General features: G+C 42.6%; 1 protein-coding gene across 2 annotated transcripts in view; it reads left to right on the top strand.

The window, feature by feature from the left end:
* Positions 1-17,470, top strand: part of PTPA (protein phosphatase 2 phosphatase activator) — a 31,502-nt gene that overhangs the window by 11,304 nt on the left and 2,728 nt on the right. Inside the window, exons 4-9 of one of the 2 annotated variants that reach the window (XM_020965741.2) lie at positions 4,002-4,127; positions 5,190-5,307; positions 6,759-6,858; positions 7,658-7,782; positions 8,874-8,974; positions 14,210-14,317. In XM_020965741.2, coding sequence (XP_020821400.1) covers positions 4,002-4,127; positions 5,190-5,307; positions 6,759-6,858; positions 7,658-7,782; positions 8,874-8,974; positions 14,210-14,317 — 678 coding nt within the window. Of the gene's footprint in view, positions 1-4,001; positions 4,128-5,189; positions 5,308-6,758; positions 6,859-7,657; positions 7,816-8,873; positions 8,975-14,209; positions 14,318-17,470 lie in introns of both variants that reach the window. The other variant, XM_020965740.2, reaches the window with a different exon arrangement.

Here is a 17,470-nt window from a genome sequence, read left to right as displayed (position 1 = left end):
ACATTAGTCGTGTTGTGAAAGAAGAAACAGAACAAAAGGAAAAAAACAGGAAAACGTAAACAGTAACAGCAATATTTTATGATGATCAATTATGAATGACTTAGCTATTCTTTCAAGGCAGTTCTGAAGGACTTATGATGAAAAATGCTTCCACCTCCAGAGAAAGAACTTCAAGATCGATGCATACTTTTTTTTAACTTTATTAAAAAAAACCTTTTTGGTCTGTATTTTCTTTCAGAATATGACTAATATGGAAATATATTTTGAATGACTGCAATGTATAACCTGTATCAAGTTGTTTACCTTCTAAATTGTGGGAAGGGGAGGAAGGGAGAGAATTTGGAACTTAGAATTTTAAAAAGTGAATGTTAAGAATTGTTTTTACATGTAATTGAAAAAATAAAATAATTTTTAAAATAAACAAAAACATCTTAAAGTGATATATAAATTCGAGCTATCATTACTTGGGCCAAGGTCAGCGATTGGGGAGGAGTTAATTAAAGAGGAGCTTTATAATACTTAAGCAAATCCTTGTTTGTCAAAGTGCATTCTGGCTTTGATTGTTGTTGAGACTCCAGTGTTAAGTCCTTTTGCATGTATTTTTTTTTTTAGCTCCAGTGTTTTTTGATTGAGACCATTCTAGGGGTAGGGAGGCAGAGGGATAGGAGCAGCTACAAAAACCTAGCAAGGACAACAGGCAGTGTAGTTCACTTTAAGCTGAAGGCAGATGAATAGGTGGTACTACCTGCCTCTAGCTATGGAGTAGAAGATCGAGTAGCTGCTTTGTGTTCTCTAATCTCCCTGTACCTCCCCCCAGAGGTGGGTGCATTTTGGTACTGGGAAGAGTTGGCAAAGTGCTCTAGAGAAATTGAAAGCAGGAAGTGTTCTTTTTGGTGGGAAGGCCCTTGACTTGTGCTAATTCAACTTTTCTTCTGGACTCATTCTCTCTGCCTCCAACTAGACAATAGGCAGTTTGCTCCTTTCAAAGAGAAGTCCACAGAAAAGATGTTAGGGGCCTTTTAATTATTTAACCCAGCTGAGCCAGCAGGCTCCAGCTAGCCATCAGCGTGCTTTTCCTTAATCCCCTTCAGCTCTCCTCTGGAGGCCAAAGGCCTAGTGAAAATCCAGGTTTTGTTGGGTCTTTTTCAACTTGTAATAGCTGCTCTACTTTGTGCTGTGGGAATTACATACCCTCCCAGTAACCTTATTCTCTATGCATTGAGGTCTAAGCAACTCTTTGAGGCGATTTATCTTTCCAAGTGGGCACAGAGGGAAATTTCCCATCTTTCAGGGATTCCAAATTTCTTTTGTTTGCAAAGGTGGGTTGAAGCAGGACATATTGTTTGTTTCATAAATCCAGCAGGGGGAAATACTAGGTTATTGAAGCATATACTCTTCATGTATACTTAGTAGCCACCAAAGAGTGTAGTGTACAGATATTGACCATCTCTCATGCAAAAGATCCGGAAAAAAATCACCCCTGATTATGTCTAACTTTTTTTTTTTGGTGAGGCAAGTGGGGTTAAGTGACTTGCCCAGAGGCACACAGCTAGTGAGTGTTATGTGTCTGAGGCTGGATTTGAACTCAAGTCCTCCAGACTTCAGGGCTGGTGCTCTATCCAGTGTGCCACTTAGCTGTCCCCTATGCCTAACTTTCTAAGGACATTACTGCTCATATATAAAAATATATACAAGCTTCCTACAAACTCACTGGTTCTCTGAAATTGCCCTTCCAGCTAACATAGTCATTTTTTTTTATCTCTGGGGCCATCTAAGTTTAGGTATTGCCCACATCTTTGCACATTTTGATTAGCTAGCCCTAAATTGATTCTTAATCCATTTCTAGTCTACTACTTAATTCTCTGTGTCTGACAGCCTCACCTGCTTTCTTCAATCTATGGTAGAGGCCTGTTAGCTTTTGCAACTTTCTTGATGACAGAATTGTTTGTGTAAAAATACTGTTTGTTCACCTACACTGTCCCTTTCTCCTTCTCTATGAATATGATACTTTTCTTACCATATTTTTCTCATCTCCCTTTCCGTGGATGCTCAGCTTGAAATCTTAGATTCCCTTTGTTTTTTATAGCTCAAGATAATCAGAAATCTCCCTTTCTGTTTTACAAGATATCTGAGGTGAAGGATTTGCCCCAATGATATTTTCTCTTTTTTTGTTTTGTTTTGTTTTTGTTTTTTATGTGAGGCAGTCAGGGTTAAATGACTTGCCCAGGGTCACACAGCTACTAAGTGTCGTGTGTCTGAGGCCGCATTTGAACTCAGGTCCTCCTGACTCCAAGGCCAGAGCTCTGTCTACTGTGCTACCTACCTGTCCCTCCTAATGATATTTTCCTCCCATTGTAGAAGGAGGAGGATATTCTCTGGCTACCTCTATAAAGGACCTTTGCTTTTCTCTCTTGAGAAAATCTTAAGTCCTGGACTGAACCTTCAGACTCTAGTTTTTCCTTTATTGGGCAGCTAGAGTAATCAGCTACTACTGTAGAGAGCTGAAGAGTCTCCTTTATTCAGCCCATTCCTTCCTAGAGATCACCACACACCCTTGATACCTATTCTTTCTTGTGAAGGTTTGGGCAAAAAGGAGATGGAGGTTACTTTCTACATGAACCACTTGTTGCAGTTGAGAGTTGATAATTATTTTGAACTCCGTATGATAGGTTCTAAAGGAAACTAGTTATTGCCTATATTTGTGTTTGTTTTTATTGAGGCCTTTCATTTTCACATCACTTCCTTCTTAACATACCACCCTCCTTGAACTCTCCCTTTTAATAAAGAAAAATAGCTAAGAAAAACTAACAAAGAGATTGAGTCTGATAGCATATGCAACAGTCCGCATCCCTAGTTCCTCATATCTGTGCTAAGAGGAGGGAGATGTATATTGTCATCATCTGTTTTCTGGGACCACGATTAGACATTTAATCAGTTTTATTGACTTTTAGTGTTCTTTATGTTATTGTAGTCATTGTGTATATCTTCTCATAGTTCTACTTATTTCGTTTTGCATTAATTCATATAAAATCTTCATGTTTCTCTGAATTCTTTTATTCATCATTTCTTGTGGTATAATACTATTCCATTCTTTTCATATACCAGAATTTATTTAGCCATTGTTCATTTGGTGGGTGTTCATTTTGCTTCCAGTTTTTTTGCTACCAGAAAATGTCAAAGCATCATAAACTCAGATTTAGAACCGAAAGGGATCCTAAAGGCTATCAGGTCCGAAGTATCTGAGCAGGGATTTGACTTCAGGTCTTCCTAACTCCCAAGTCCTAGGCTCTGTCTACTACACTAAGCTACTTTTCCTCATCTGTTTCCAGTGTCTAATGCTCTGTGTGTGTGTGTGTGTGTGTACATAGCAAATGTTAACATATGAATGAATGACTCTTAAAAGGGAAAGGGCTCTTTGAGATAATAGAGTCCATGTCTTCTCATTTTCTGTTGAGGACAGGAACCCAAAGAAATGAAGTAATGTCCTTCTGGTTACACAGGTAACATGTTAGCAAAGCTGATGTTTGGAAGCTGAGGCTCTCTGACTCCAAATTCGGTGTTCTGTTAGACCACACTAAAAATCCTACATGTATGTGTAAGGCTGTGCTTTTAAGACGCTAAAGTAAGCAGTGACATAACCAGGCTTCTTTGGTCAGTTTGTGATTAGAGTCCTGGAGTCCTGACTCTTGACCCAAGACTTTTAAAAAATAAAGTCACCAGACCTAGTAGGGCTTGTTTGGAGCCATTAATCTTGTTCATTGTATTCCCTGGTTGAAGTTTTAGGACAATATTTGTCTTATAAAAGGAATCTGGTAGGGTGCTTTCTTTCTCAGTTTTTGAGAATAATTTGTATAGTATTGGTACTAATTATTCGTTAAAAATTTGATAGTATTCCTTGTGAGTCCATCAGAACCAGGAGTTTTTTTTTCCCCTTTGGTAGTTCCTCCACATCTAATGCTATTGCTTATTGTATTCCATTCTTTCTGTTTTGCTTCATACAGGCCATTAATAAGCTTGTCGCTCTTCTCAACATATTAGACAGATGGATTGATGAGACCCCTCCCATGGATCAACCCTCCAGATTTGGGAACAAAGCCTTTAGGACTTGGTATGCTAAACTTGACCAGGTAAGCATTTCATATGTACAGGACTAATCAGGAGTGGATGGTGTAAAATTGGAATTGAGACCTGTCAGGGATCAGGATGTCTTGGTAGTTGTCAAGGGGGAAAAGGGCTGTCCCCCAGATACTGGGTAAGCCTTAAATTAAGGGAATCTTGGGGCATCTAGATATAATGCAAATCTTCAATTCTTTGGGAAGGGAAAATGCTTTTAGTTTGCCTTAAATTCTTCCTGTTTATTTAAAAAATATGTTAAGCACTTACTGTATGCTTAATATTATGTTAAATACTAGGGAAGATACAAAGGTTAGGTGATAGCTCCTACCCTCATGGAAGTTACATTCTAGGAGATTAAGACAAATGCAGATATGCCCAACATTATGGAAATGAATTAGAGAATTGCAAAGTAAAGTGCTATGTGATATCTTAGGGGAAAGTTTTAGAGAAGGTGGCATTTGGATTGAGCTTTAACCAGTTAAAAGGAAGGCATTTTGGGCAAGGGGGTATTGCATAAATAAAAGTGCAGAAGTTTTTGGAGTATTTGAGAGCAGAGTAGTTCATTTTGAGTGGCACATATAAGGCATGAAATGAGAGGACTGGAAAGGTTGAATGCTGCCAGATTGTGGAGAGTCTTGAAAACCAGGTAGAGGAGTTTGTACTTTAATCAGAAAGCAGAGTCTTCTACCCTTTGGAGTAATGGAGTCGAGGCGTTACAGCAGAATTCTCTTACCTTCCCCTACAAAAGGACAGAAGTTTCTTTTAAAGCTAGTATTTTGTCCACTATTTTAGTTTTGTACTGGGTCAGCTCTCCTTAATGTGTCAATGAGAGCTTCTTTTCTGTGCTATTTCCACAGCTTCTCTCTTTTGGACTCAGGAGAGACTACTATTTATAATGGCCAAGCAAGGGAATGAGGCAGAGGTGTAGAGGCTTGTCACCTACTGGGGAGGCAAGTGGGATTGTTGATGATGCTTCCTTCCCCCCCCCACCCCTTACTTTCATGTTTCTCAACTGCTGCCCGCTCTGAATGCTAAGCAATGTGGTACTAATTTTCTCCATCTTGTTTTATCAGGAAGCAGAAAACCTAGTGGCCACAGTGGTCCCTAGCCATCTGGCAGCTGCTGTACCTGAGGTGGCCCTTTACCTAAAGGAATCGGTGGGAAACCCTACCCGAATTGATTATGGCACAGGTAATTTACTCTTGCCTGGAACTTGCAATCTTAAGGGCCTTGGGTGGTGGGAGGTGGTGATTATTTTGCTTCATCTTTGTCCTTCCTAAGGTTGCCTTTTTTCTTTGTTTTTGGCTGTCCCGCAGCCATCCTAGGTAAGCAGGAGTTTCTGTAGTTTGTGTCTGTGAAATGTAGCTTTCATGAAGTTTGCTATATTCCAGAAATGAAAAGCTTTGGAGAGGAGCTATGTTTTGTGCCTGAGAGTAGCACATGGCTGGTGTGGTGCTAGTTTGGTCCACCAGGGGGAAGCATTGCCCAAAATATGGATCCCTGGATAGTTATTTTGTTTTTCTGTTCTCCCTTTCATGATAGATCTCTGTTACTCTTACCTGGTGCTGCTTGTGTTTCTTCTCCTTGGCATCTTCAGGCAGCATTCTATAAAGCTCCACAAAGCTTCTTAAAGAGTTGGTTTGCTCTTGGGGCTTACTCTTGGTTTCCTTGCATTTTGACATATGCTTTCCCTGAGGCCCTCTGTCTCTTGATTGATGTTACTGGGTTCCTTTTGGGGCTTCCGGGCTGACTTTGACCTCATGAAGAAGGTCAAACCTTAAAAGAAGTGTATTTTTCACGCCAGGTATCCATATACCCAGGGAGACTTGGAAGAAGTCTGTCTTCTCCCTCCTGAAATGTACAGCCCTTGTGGGCTCCTTGTGGTAGCAGTAGCTCAGGCCTCCAGCTTTGGCTAGTGCTTGGGTTTTTAAAGCAAGAGTCTGAGAAAATCCAGGTAGACCTTGGGCTCTTGAGTACATTTTGTCTTGACTTGTTCCCTGGATGGAGGGAATACTTAATAATTGCTTTGAGTTGTACATTTGGGAGGATCTGACCAAGACCAAAAATCAAAGACTCCAGGTAAATAAGATGGCTGTGTGTTCTTTTCAAGTCTCTGGTTTTTGATCATTGCATAGTCAGTGGTTGGTTGGTTGAGGCTTTGACTGGTTTGAGTCCAATGCACCTGAGTGATGATAACGATAACAAGTAATCAGCAGGGAATTTAGTGTTGTGCTTGAGGTTGAACTTCTCCAGGCAAAGCCCTAACAATTAGCAGTTGATTTTGATCTGGTCAGCCCAACCCAGTGTGGTGATGTTGGGGAATGGGGAGGATGGAGTTCTTAGTATTTGAAACAGGATGAATTATGTATGTCATATTATATGCACTTCTGTTTTTTTTAAACTAATACCTCAGACATATTTAGGAATGAATTTACAACACTGGTAGAGCTAGAAAAGGCCTAATCTAATTTGAGCCTGTGTGAGATCTAGGTTCTAACTCTGTATATTCCCTTTGGAGGAAGATACCTATTTCTTAATCTTTCAGGGACAGTCTAGGAGGGCAGGAAGAAACCCTTTTCATTTTTTAATGGAAGCTGTGGTCTCCTTCAGCTTATGTTTTTGTTTCTTTCTCCCTCTTCCAGGTCATGAAGCAGCCTTTGCTGCCTTCCTTTGCTGTCTCTGCAAGATTGGAGTCCTCAGGGTAGATGACCAAATGGCCATTGTCTTCAAAGTATTTAATCGGTGAGGGAAAGGAGGAACAGGGTCTGGTGGGGATGGAGTTTGTTTTCTTGCTACTGTCATAGTGGGACCCAGGAATAAAACATAACTTCCTAGCGAGAGTGCTACTAAGCAGTCTGATTCCTGTGTTGTTCTTTCTTATCTTCTTCACACCTTCCCTAGATTTCTTAGTTTTTCTGGTTTTCTCTTTTCTCTGAAATTTCATTCTGCTGATGTAGTTTAGTTATCTCCCAGGTAAACAGATGCCAAAGAAAGGTTGAAGAAATTCCTTGCTAATGGTCTTCTGCCACTAGTAGTATCTTAGTAAGCTTGAGCAGGGGGCCTCAGTGCTTTATTCCAAATGTTAATGTCATATATTCTCTGGCCCACTGGGAAATATTCACAGTGCTAAGCAGTTTAAGAGTAGCATTCTCTCCACTTTAGAAGGTAAGGCACTTCTCAGAAACACCAAAGATGGATGAAGCAGATGAGTATATAACGTTTTGAGGGGATGGGAGTGGGGAGTAAAATGATCGTTTTATTGATGAAGGAACTGAAGTCCAGAGAGTTTGACTTGGCCAAGGTTGTGTAGGAAGTCAGTGGCAGAGCCAGGATTAAGGTTTAGGTTGTCTGACCTGAGGTGCAGACCTTTCTTCAATATCATATGAATTCTCAATACATGAAAATAAGACAGACTTTTTACGTGTAGATTTTAATCAAAATACGATCTACTTGCTCCCATGCTATCTCTTTTGCCTCTTGTTCTGTGGTATAGAAGGGTTAAGAATCTGTTTTATACTTTTTCCTGTCTTCTTCACCTCAGGTACCTTGAGGTTATGAGGAAACTTCAGAAAACCTACAGGATGGAGCCAGCTGGAAGCCAAGGAGTGTGGGGTCTAGATGACTTCCAGTTTTTGCCCTTCATCTGGGGCAGTTCTCAGCTTATAGGTACCAAAGAAGACTCTTCCTCCCTCTTCCCCAGTGCGTTCCTCTATCTTCCTGTACTCCCCCTCCTCCTTTCTCTTTCCCCTTTTACCTCCTGTCCAGAGCCCAGCACCCAGCACCTGGCAGCCAGTGATAGCTTGTGAACCAGGACATTAAACCAGCTATTGACTGAGGCTGTTTGTTGTTGACCTTGTGCTGTGAGCTGGTGTGGTGATGCTGTGGGAAGAGGAGGCAGAGCACTGCAGAGATAATGGGAAGTGACAAGGACTGAAGGAGCAAGGCTTCTTGCTTAATGCTTAATGGGTTGATGTGAAATTTAGACCCCAGCTCCGGGTGGCTGCTGTGGTGTTTTCAGATTTAAAATGAGGGATACTCTTGGCTTAGTGACCAGAAGGAGCTAATGTCATCCTCTGTTATTATTGAGCATTATGCAGAACCCATCAGAAAAACGAGTTCTTTCCTCTTACCCTTTCCCCCACCCTCCCAAACAGGACTCCTTTTTTCCCTAAGTACAAATCAGCTAATGATTTGTTAAGGTCCATGTCAAACCCAAGGGTAGGCATACTTTGACTCCCAACTTCTGGGTTGGCTTATCTTGACTGAGCAAGAATTAAAGAAAAGAGTAGGGTTGCTTTATTTTCCATTTTGCTTGGAGTAATCAACTGCAAATTATATGTCTAGATCAGCTACTGATTGGAGTCTATCGTAGCCTCTATTTGTCTCTCTCATAGGCAGATAGAGGATGTAGATAAAGTACTGGACTTGGAGTCAGAAAGACCTGAGTTCAAATCAAGCCTCAGACTCTTACTAGCTGTGTGACTCTGAGCCTCTGTTTGCCTCAGTTTCCTCATCTGTAAAAATGAGAATAATAATAGCACCTACCTTCTAGGTTGTTGTGAGGATAAAATGAGATAATATTTGTAAAATGTTATGCAAAACTTAAAACATTATATAAATGTTAGTTATCATTATCATTATTATTATTTGTAGCTAGGCTACAAATAGAAGTAGGTACAATATATGACTGGAATTGAGAAGGAATACATAGTTTCAAGGACTGGTTTCTTTATTATGAGGTTTTCTACCTTTCTTAGAACACCCATGCCTGGAGCCTAGGCACTTTGTGGATGAAAAGGCAGTGAATGAGAATCACAAGGACTACATGTTCCTGGAATGCATCCTATTTATTACTGAGGTGAGGAGGACTATGGTTTCCTTTTGGGGGTGGAGAGAATGTATAGATGGCATTCTCCAATTTAGAGTCCCTATGTCTGAACCTTCTTGTGAACCTAGGTGAAACAGGACCCTTCATAAAGATGAGCTTTTGATACTAAAATAGGAGAGATTTGATCTGAAGAGCCATGGTGTCTGTTCCTTGGGAGACTGAGAGGAGATAGTAGATAAAGGTAGTTTATGGAGAAAGAAAATGAAAGAAACCCATTTCCAGCTTCCCCTTCAGTTATCAAGTGATGAGATGACTTTATGTTGGGCATTTAACAGAACATAAATCTAGTGAGGTCCCTTTCCTCTGGGAGCTTCCGTTTGCATTGTATGTCTATAATGTCTATGCTGGTACTGTTAGTTTTGGTTCTTTCTCCTCTTCAAAAAAAATAAGGAAAAGGGGGAGCCGGATGCACCAAGATATATGAGCTGCCTGTACATTCATATGCCCGGACGCTCCAGGTACCCTAATAAATGCCTTTTAGCATTGCTAGATTGACAGAGCTGTACACATTGTCACTATTCTTGTGGCTTATAGCCTACTCAGCCCCTCTGAAGTCTCAGCTTTTTAGGAAGGGACATTGATTGGTCTGTAATACAAAAGTTACTCTGTGGTCATTATTAAGCTCTGGCCCCTTCAGAAATCAGAGGTTAAAAAGGAAGAACACAGCCCTCCCTCCCCCAACCAAACCAGCAAAGAGAATCTGGAGCTGGCGGCTGCTTTGCCAGTTCTTCATTCCTGGAGATCTGCTTTCGGCATTGTAGTGGGACCAAGGTCATTGGGGATAGGGAGACCCAGATGACAGGACTCGGCGTTGCCTGGCTCACTGCTTTGAGAGACAATAACATGTTTTTGCTTGTGTTTAAAGTGGAAACAAGAATGTCTCCAAAAGTAGGAAACTGAAACGAGAAGAGCCAGGGTAGGAGAATTCAGTTTTGTCTTGTAGGAAGGTCTTTTTCTTTCTGCGTGTTTTGGTGAGTAAAAACTTAAGTGGGACAGCTAGGTGGTGAAGTGGATATAGAGTGCTGGGCCTGGAGTCAGGAAGATTCATCTTCCTGAGTTCAAATGTGGCCTAGCTGCATGACCCTGGGCAAGTCACTTTACTATGTTTGCCTCAGTTTCCTCATCTGTAAAATGAGCTGGAGAAAGAAATAGCAAACCACTCCAGTATCTTTGCCAAGAAAACCCCAAATGGGGTCGTGAAGAGTTACACATAACTGAACAATGACTGAACAACAACAAAAACTTAAGCTGGTTAGTAGCTATTTTAGCTCTCCCTGTTAACTATAGCCTCCTGGGTCTAGGAAAAACTGGGGTAGTCTGAAATTCACAGTGTGTAGGAGATTACAGTTCATATTTCTGATAAATAGCTTTTACTGAAATTTGAGTTGCTCAGTTCCTACAACAAAAGGAAACCCATTGCAGCCACTAGGTGGCACTGAAGGCATATTGAACACTTAGGATTTGGTGAAATTGAAAAGGGTGGAAGGTGATGTATTAAAGGGGGGCGGGTTAAAAGTTTTTCCTTTCTTCATGCTTCTGTTTCTAGCTCTCTTTCTCTACTTTTTGGGTCTTAGTTTTCTCATTTCTTGCTCCAAAACAACATTAGTAGTTGAACATTAGAAGTTATACTAGGCAAAGGCCTGATATTGGTGAGGATTAATTTTGATTTACACATTTGCACAGAAGAAATATATGAATGTGACTAGGGGTGCTGTATACCTGGTAGTTCCCCTCTAGTACTCTAATTTGTGCGTCCTCTCTTTCCTTCGTCCTTATAGCACTATCAGCCCCACTTCCCCCCAACAGTCCTGCACTATGTAATTATTGAGTAACCAAATATTATTGACTACAATAAAAAGGAATGCATATGAATACCTAAGGAGGAAGAACAATTCGTTGTGGAGGCCCGGAGGCTTCCATATCATACCTGGAGATAGAGGTTTTAAGGTTTTCGAGTTTATTATATAGTTTGTGGATTAAAAAAGAAACAAACCCTTAAAGAATTAATTAGAAATGGACTTCCCTCCAGAATCTCCCTAGAGAGAGAGCCATATACCATGGAGGCTCTTAGGGGAAATCTCAGTTCTTTGGTGACCCTGTGTATCCTAGATATTGGAGCTATGTTCTAGGAAGCCTGTTGCCCTGGGAAATGTAGTCTTGGTGCCTTTAAGAGCCTAGGGCAGGCAGGAAAAGAATTTCAGTTTCAATCTGGCTTCTAAATTTGGAGTTTTGGGAAGGGAGGGATCAGATTTCAGCTGGAAGGGAAGGAGCTGACAGGAAGGCACTGCACAGAGCCTTCCCTCCCTCTTCTGCCCCTTCCCCTCCCCCCCCAGTTACTGACAGAGGAACCATTTACAAAAGGCTGATTCTCTTGGGAGCAGAGAGGCAGGAACGCAGCGTCTGTGAGTAATTTCCTGCTCAATATGGCTGCTCTGACTCACTCGATTCCCCTGGGGTCACTGCGGGACTGCAGCTTGCTTGCTTGCTCCAGTGCTTGCTCTCTCTTCTCCCTTTGTGGCTAGAATGAACTAATTTTTTTCTTCTCACCCCTGTTCCTTCTCTTCCCTTCCCCTCTGCTCTCCCAAACAATTATAACTCTCCTTGCAGTGACCCAGCCATGGCCAATCCTCTCAGAAATGGGCCCATTCCTACTATACTGGGTCTTTGGCAGTATTCTTGTTCTTTTTTCTATTTCCTTTTCAGCCTTTGAGAGGAGGGGATTTCGACTCAATGAGAGCATGACCAAATCCTATCCCAGCAGACCAAAGAGGCCTTCCTGGGAATATTTCACCAAGATACAGTGTCCTAGGTTGTGAATGAGTGAGGCACCACAGAATTAGCTGGAGAGCTTTCATTTCTAACCTTACCACTTTCATTTGGGGATATATACTTGCCCTGGGTTGGTTTCCAGAAGCCCATGGAGTAAGGAATTTGACTTGCTGCAGCAGAACAAAGCATTAGGGTTCCAAAGCATTTCCCCATTCAACTAGTTCCAACAAGCATTTAAACTATTAACCTCTTCCCTGGGAATGCTGCTTATACTAAGCACTTTGGGAGTAACTAGCTGGCCCTGTGGATAAAGCACTGGACCTGGAGTCTGGAAGACCTCAGTTCAGATTTGGCCATATATATACTAGGTGTAGGACTCTGGGCAAATCACTTAACCCCTGTGAGATAATATTTGTAAAGCACTTCAAAAACCTCGAAGCTGGGTACCAGTGTTAGTTATCATCATCATCATCCTCATCCTCACAAAAGAATTATGTAACCTGGTTGCTCCCTGAGGGCCCTCCCCCCCAACTTGAGATGACACAGACACTTGTAAATTAACTGGAAATGAAGGCACTATGTGATTGGCCAAATGAATACTGTAGATAGTAAATGCTATGGGACACAAAAGAAAGAAAGAAAGCTCCATGGAGCTTATGGGATGTAAGCTGGATTTTGAAGGATAAGTAAAATTTGTATTGGAGAGAATGTTCTAGGCAGGGGAAAGAAGCACAGACAAAGCCAAGGGTGAGAGAGCATGGTATGTTTAGGAGCCTTTGTCTTGGCATTGCATCCTCTGTTTCCCTTGGAGTTCAGGAAATGGGGGACTGCTTCCTAGTGAGTGCAATGATTGGGGTCATTGAACTTGTATATCCAGCATCTTTGGGGTCCTAATGTTTTGTGCCTATCCCATTGAAAAGAGCTGCTTTTCTTGATTGCAGTATTAAGTGGTCCATAAGTCATTGCAATTGGAGGGATGCTGCTGCTTCAGGGTATGATTGGCCAGTACCTTAAGCAACAATAAGACTGAAGAGGGGTAGAAGTGAATGAATAATGTCTGAGTTCTAATCCTGTTTCTGCCTTGGTGTCCATAAAATCCTACATCATTAGTAAAATGCAAAATCTTTATGTCCTAGTCAGAATAAACAAAGAGATAATCCCTTACTTCTACACCTGGGTAGGAGGAGCCATCGGGGTCATATGAATGAGGAGAAGAGAGAATCATTGTGAAGGACTTTGTTTATTTACCATGCCTAAAAAGGAACTCAATCCCAACAGGTAGTAGGTTTAGTGCCTTTCATTTTGGGGAACAGGGTTAATGATAATGCACTAGCCTAAGGCTATTGCTATAACATAGGACCTGACACACTCCTCTTTTGTCATGCTTAGTTCTGCTCTGGGTCCTGTTCTTCTGGCATATGTGCTGGGTACAAGGTAGCCCTCATATACCCAACTTTTCCTTGAGATGGGAGTGTCTAGATGTGTGTGAGAGTAGAGATTACTAACTGTTCAGTTAATAAATAAAAATGTGTTTGCCTCATGATGGTAGAAAGATCTATGCAGGGAAATAAAAGCCTCTTGGCCTCCGTGCTGTGGTTTCTGATGTCATGGGAACTTTGCTCAGCAAAGCAGACTACTGAATTTTTTTTTCTCTCCCTGAGGGTCTGAACCACTCTCCAAGGAGAAGGGGCCAAGGAGCAGAGTGGTCCTTGTGATTGTGTCTGCTGTTTACTGCTGTCAGGGTTCTGTCTACCTCTCCCCTTGTGGCTGGTAGAGAGTATTTGGGCTGGTTTTTTTAAAAAAGGTCTTCTCAACTCCACTGTACCCCGAAGACCTTTCTGCCCACATGGACTGCAGTGTAATACCTATCTTAGTTTCTTTGCCCACCCCAGCCATCCAAAGACAGAACCCCTCTGTGCCTTCCTTTTTCCTCCCCTCCTTCCCAATTCCCCCTTCCTATTCCTACCCTGGGCTCTGTGGCAGGTACAAGCTGAGAGCTTCTATCAGGAGGCTACTCTTTGTATTGCTGTGTGTGTTTGGGGGGGAGTTGTTTATCTGAGTGGGAATGAGTCATAGTATTGGAAAGCTCAGCAGTGTTGCACTAGGGGAATGGATGGAAGCTGTACCAAGTGCTAGAATGGGAATTTTATCTTCCTGTGTCTGCTCTTTTGGTGGCGGTGGGGGAGACCATTTCTATCAGACAGGTATATGGGGCAGAAAGGTGGTTGTCAGGGGAGGCAAAGAATTCTTGTGTAAAGACAGAAAAGGGATAAGTATGTATAAGCATAAAACCAGGACCAGGGTCACCCTGAATGTTTGTTTGAAATCAGTGTGACTCTGAGTCACTGTGGCTGTGGATAAACTTCCCTGCTGGCTTGGTATACCCCCCTCCTCCCCACCCCGCACCTTCCTGAACTCTTCCATTTTCCCTTCCAGATGAAGACTGGCCCCTTTGCTGAGCACTCCAACCAGCTGTGGAACATCAGTGCTGTACCTTCCTGGTCCAAAGTGAACCAGGGCCTCATCCGCATGTATAAAGCTGAGGTGAGTTTCGGTGGGAGGTCTAGTGCCCCTCTGCCCACTCTTCCTATTCTTGATACAGTTCAGTCCCTGGAAAGAATCATCTCTTCCTCTTTTATAGGTGAAATTAGGACTATAATAGGTAGAATTCTAAACTGGGAGTCAGAAGACCTGGCTTCTTAGGGTCTGCTATCTTGATGACTTTAACCAATTCACTTAACCTCTTCTGCTTAAGTCCCTCCTGCCCTAAAATGAGGAGAACCCCTTCCCAACTCCATTCATTAGAGTTCATTAGATTTAGAGGGTACTTTTTCCCTGTAAATGGTAGTGAATAGGTTGTCTTTGCCCAGTTTCCATTAGTGCCCTCTGCAGGGAGGTTTCTTCTGCCCTTAGCTAATGAGAATTTAGAAGCCTAACTCTTCCCACTTCTTCAAACCAGTCCTGAAACTATTTGCCATGCCTGAAGAAGTTTGGAACCAGTGGAATTGCTCTTCATAACTAGAGAAAGTGGAATTGGGCCTCAGGCTCCCTGCCCAGAGAATTAAACAACATGGATTCTTGAGGGCCCCTTTTCATGTCTCAAACTGGTCCTGGGGATTAGCTTCATTGTATCCCTTAGCTGTCTATATGGAGATGGTCTATTTCTATTGATTAGTTAACATCTTGTTGTTTTTTGAAAGAAATGATCCTTCTGCTTTTCCATATTTTCAGAGAGTATAAAAGTTATAAAGGTGTATAAAGGTGGAATGATCTGTTTTGCAGCACCAAAAATTCTATGAATATGTTAGGCATTCCTACTTAATCCAAGTACCTGAAAGGGTTAATGGAGCTGGAGCTGACCAGGCCTAGCCTTTTCTCTCCCTTCCTTTCACCCCTCCCCCCCTTTCCTCTGAACTTCACATCCTGTGTTTAGGTTCCAACCCACATACCTCTCTAATCTAAGAGGCGTCATTCTCAGGAGCTGTGCTGGCTCCTTCCGGCTGCAGCCTAGCTCTCTTCTCTCCCTTGTCAGGAGAATAATAGGGTCATCTTTCCCTGTCCCAACCTGATCTCTTGGGGTTTGTGTAGGGGGGAAGGTAGTTGGCTCTTATGTCCTCGTTACCTACTTCCCAAATTCCCCCCCATCCCTTCCCTTACCCCACTGCTGCACTGATATGCCTACAGAACATGTACCAGAGGCTGCTCTTCCAACAGTTGGTCTTATTAGTCCTATCCTTCTTGAATACTTGTTGGGGGTACTACTCAGAATACAGAGTCTCTGGGTAGTAAAGACAAGGTAAAGTTACCAGGGTTGGGTTTATGTAATATGAGGCTTGTCAGCATAGTTGCTTTTGGAAAGACTTTCATCTCCTTGGTTCTCCAGAGTTGCCTGTTTTCTTCCTTTTCTGGCCCCAACTTTTTCAATTGCTAGACTCTAAGAAAGACCTCTCATTCTAGCTTCCTAGCTTGTGCCTTAGGCATGGAAGGATGTGGTAGGAGGAGGGAGTTCCCTGGATAGCACTGGAACTGTTCTTACCCAGGCCCAGGGCGTTGGCCTCTAGGGGGACAATTAGCAAGGCTTGGCCTTGCTGAGTTACTATGTTGGCCAGAGGCTCCCATCTGCTCCATCCCCAAAGGATTAAATTTTCCTGTCCCCCAAAGCCACTTTTTTGTCCCTAACCTGACTCCCCACTTCCATTGTTGCTCTAAGTACCCTGTAGGCTTGGGAAGTAGGGGAGCTTAAACAACAGGATATGCTTCTAAATTTTCTGGACTTGTTCTGGGCTTGATATGCCAGTGCCTGGTCCCCCAAAGAAAGTGTGATTTGGGATGAAGGGTTGTGTGGGTGGAGCAGAGAGAACATCTATCCCTTCACCAAGAATCCTTGTCTTGGCTGAATCTCTTGACTGAGTTCAGGAAGCAAACTGACCTTTAACCCTTGTTAGAATTCCAGGGCCCTGGTGGGGTGGGGGTTGGGGGAGAGGCTTTCTAAACTCCCACTACTTTCTTGATGACGTAAGTGCAGTGGTAGCTGCCTTTGCTTCTGTCCCCTGTCATGTCCTTCTCTGGGCATGACCTCCCCCTTCCGCTCCCAACTGCTTGCTCTCTCCTGTTTCTGTTTACCCCCCTGGAGTCTAGCTGTGATTGAAGCTGTCCTGTACTGTCATCTGGGGCTTCTCCTCTCCTTCACCTTCAATATGCTGACATTTTATGAAGATGTTCAAGCTGGTTTTCCCATTTCTAGTGAGACTTGGCCTAGCCCTTCTTCCTGGTCCCTTGAGGATGTTGGCCTGTGAGACCTCAATTCCCTGTGACTCAACCCCATGAAACTTCCCCCTTCCTTTTGTAGCTGGCTGTTGAGGTGAGAAGATAAAGCTTTGTTGTAAGTCTAATTTCATGACTATGGCTTGCTTTTTCCCCCCTGGGACTTGGAGATCAAGGCTGTAGTTTGGCCCTTGCACTATTCCCTTCAGCAGTGGTAATCCATCTCTCAATCCTACCCAGGAGTCATACTCCCAATTTGTTAATGTAGCAGGAGGCATGAGAAGAGGCTTTGTGTCAGTGTTGTAGAGACCCTCATGGCTGAAGTCACTTAAGTGAATGGTTAGTAGTTTGGATTACTTTGGCTTTCTTTGGAACCCAGGCTGGAGCTAGAAGATTTAAGGATAGGACATATTGGTAGCTTTAGATCCATATTCAGTTCAACAAGCACTAAGATGCAAAGCACTGAGAATACAAAGACAGAAATAGAAAACGGTTCCTGCCCTCAAGGAGCTTACATTCCACTTTGTGAAACAACATGCAAGTGAGTAAATGTAGGATAGTATTCTCTCCTTCTCAAATTAACACTAGATAGACCAGGAAAAGCTTCATAGAGGAACTGGTATCTGAGCTAGGCCCTGAAGAAAGCTTAGGCATCTTGGTAGCAGAGATAAGAAGACAGTACTCTAGGCTTGAGGTGGGGAGTGTATTTGTGTGGTGTTTTCTGAGGGAGTTGGTACATTGGAAGATACATTTTGAGTCTCTGTTCCTGAATGCTCATAATTAGAGAGGGCACTGCAAGCTGTAGGCCACAAGAACCTCTCTGTAGCAGTATCCCTTTTCCTTTGGTAAATCTCCCTTCCACATCACCTGAGCCTTCAAGCTAAAGGTTTGGCTTACACAGTGTTTACAGCTCCCTTGCTTAGCTTCTCTTTT

This window comes from Phascolarctos cinereus, unplaced genomic scaffold, assembly GCF_003287225.1.
Source record: "Phascolarctos cinereus isolate Bilbo 61053 unplaced genomic scaffold, phaCin_HiC Scaffold_2;HRSCAF=192, whole genome shotgun sequence".
Lineage (NCBI taxonomy): Eukaryota > Metazoa > Chordata > Mammalia > Diprotodontia > Phascolarctidae > Phascolarctos > Phascolarctos cinereus.
The sequence above is the reverse complement of the archived record's forward strand: the minus strand, read 5'-3'. Positions and strand labels throughout refer to the sequence as shown.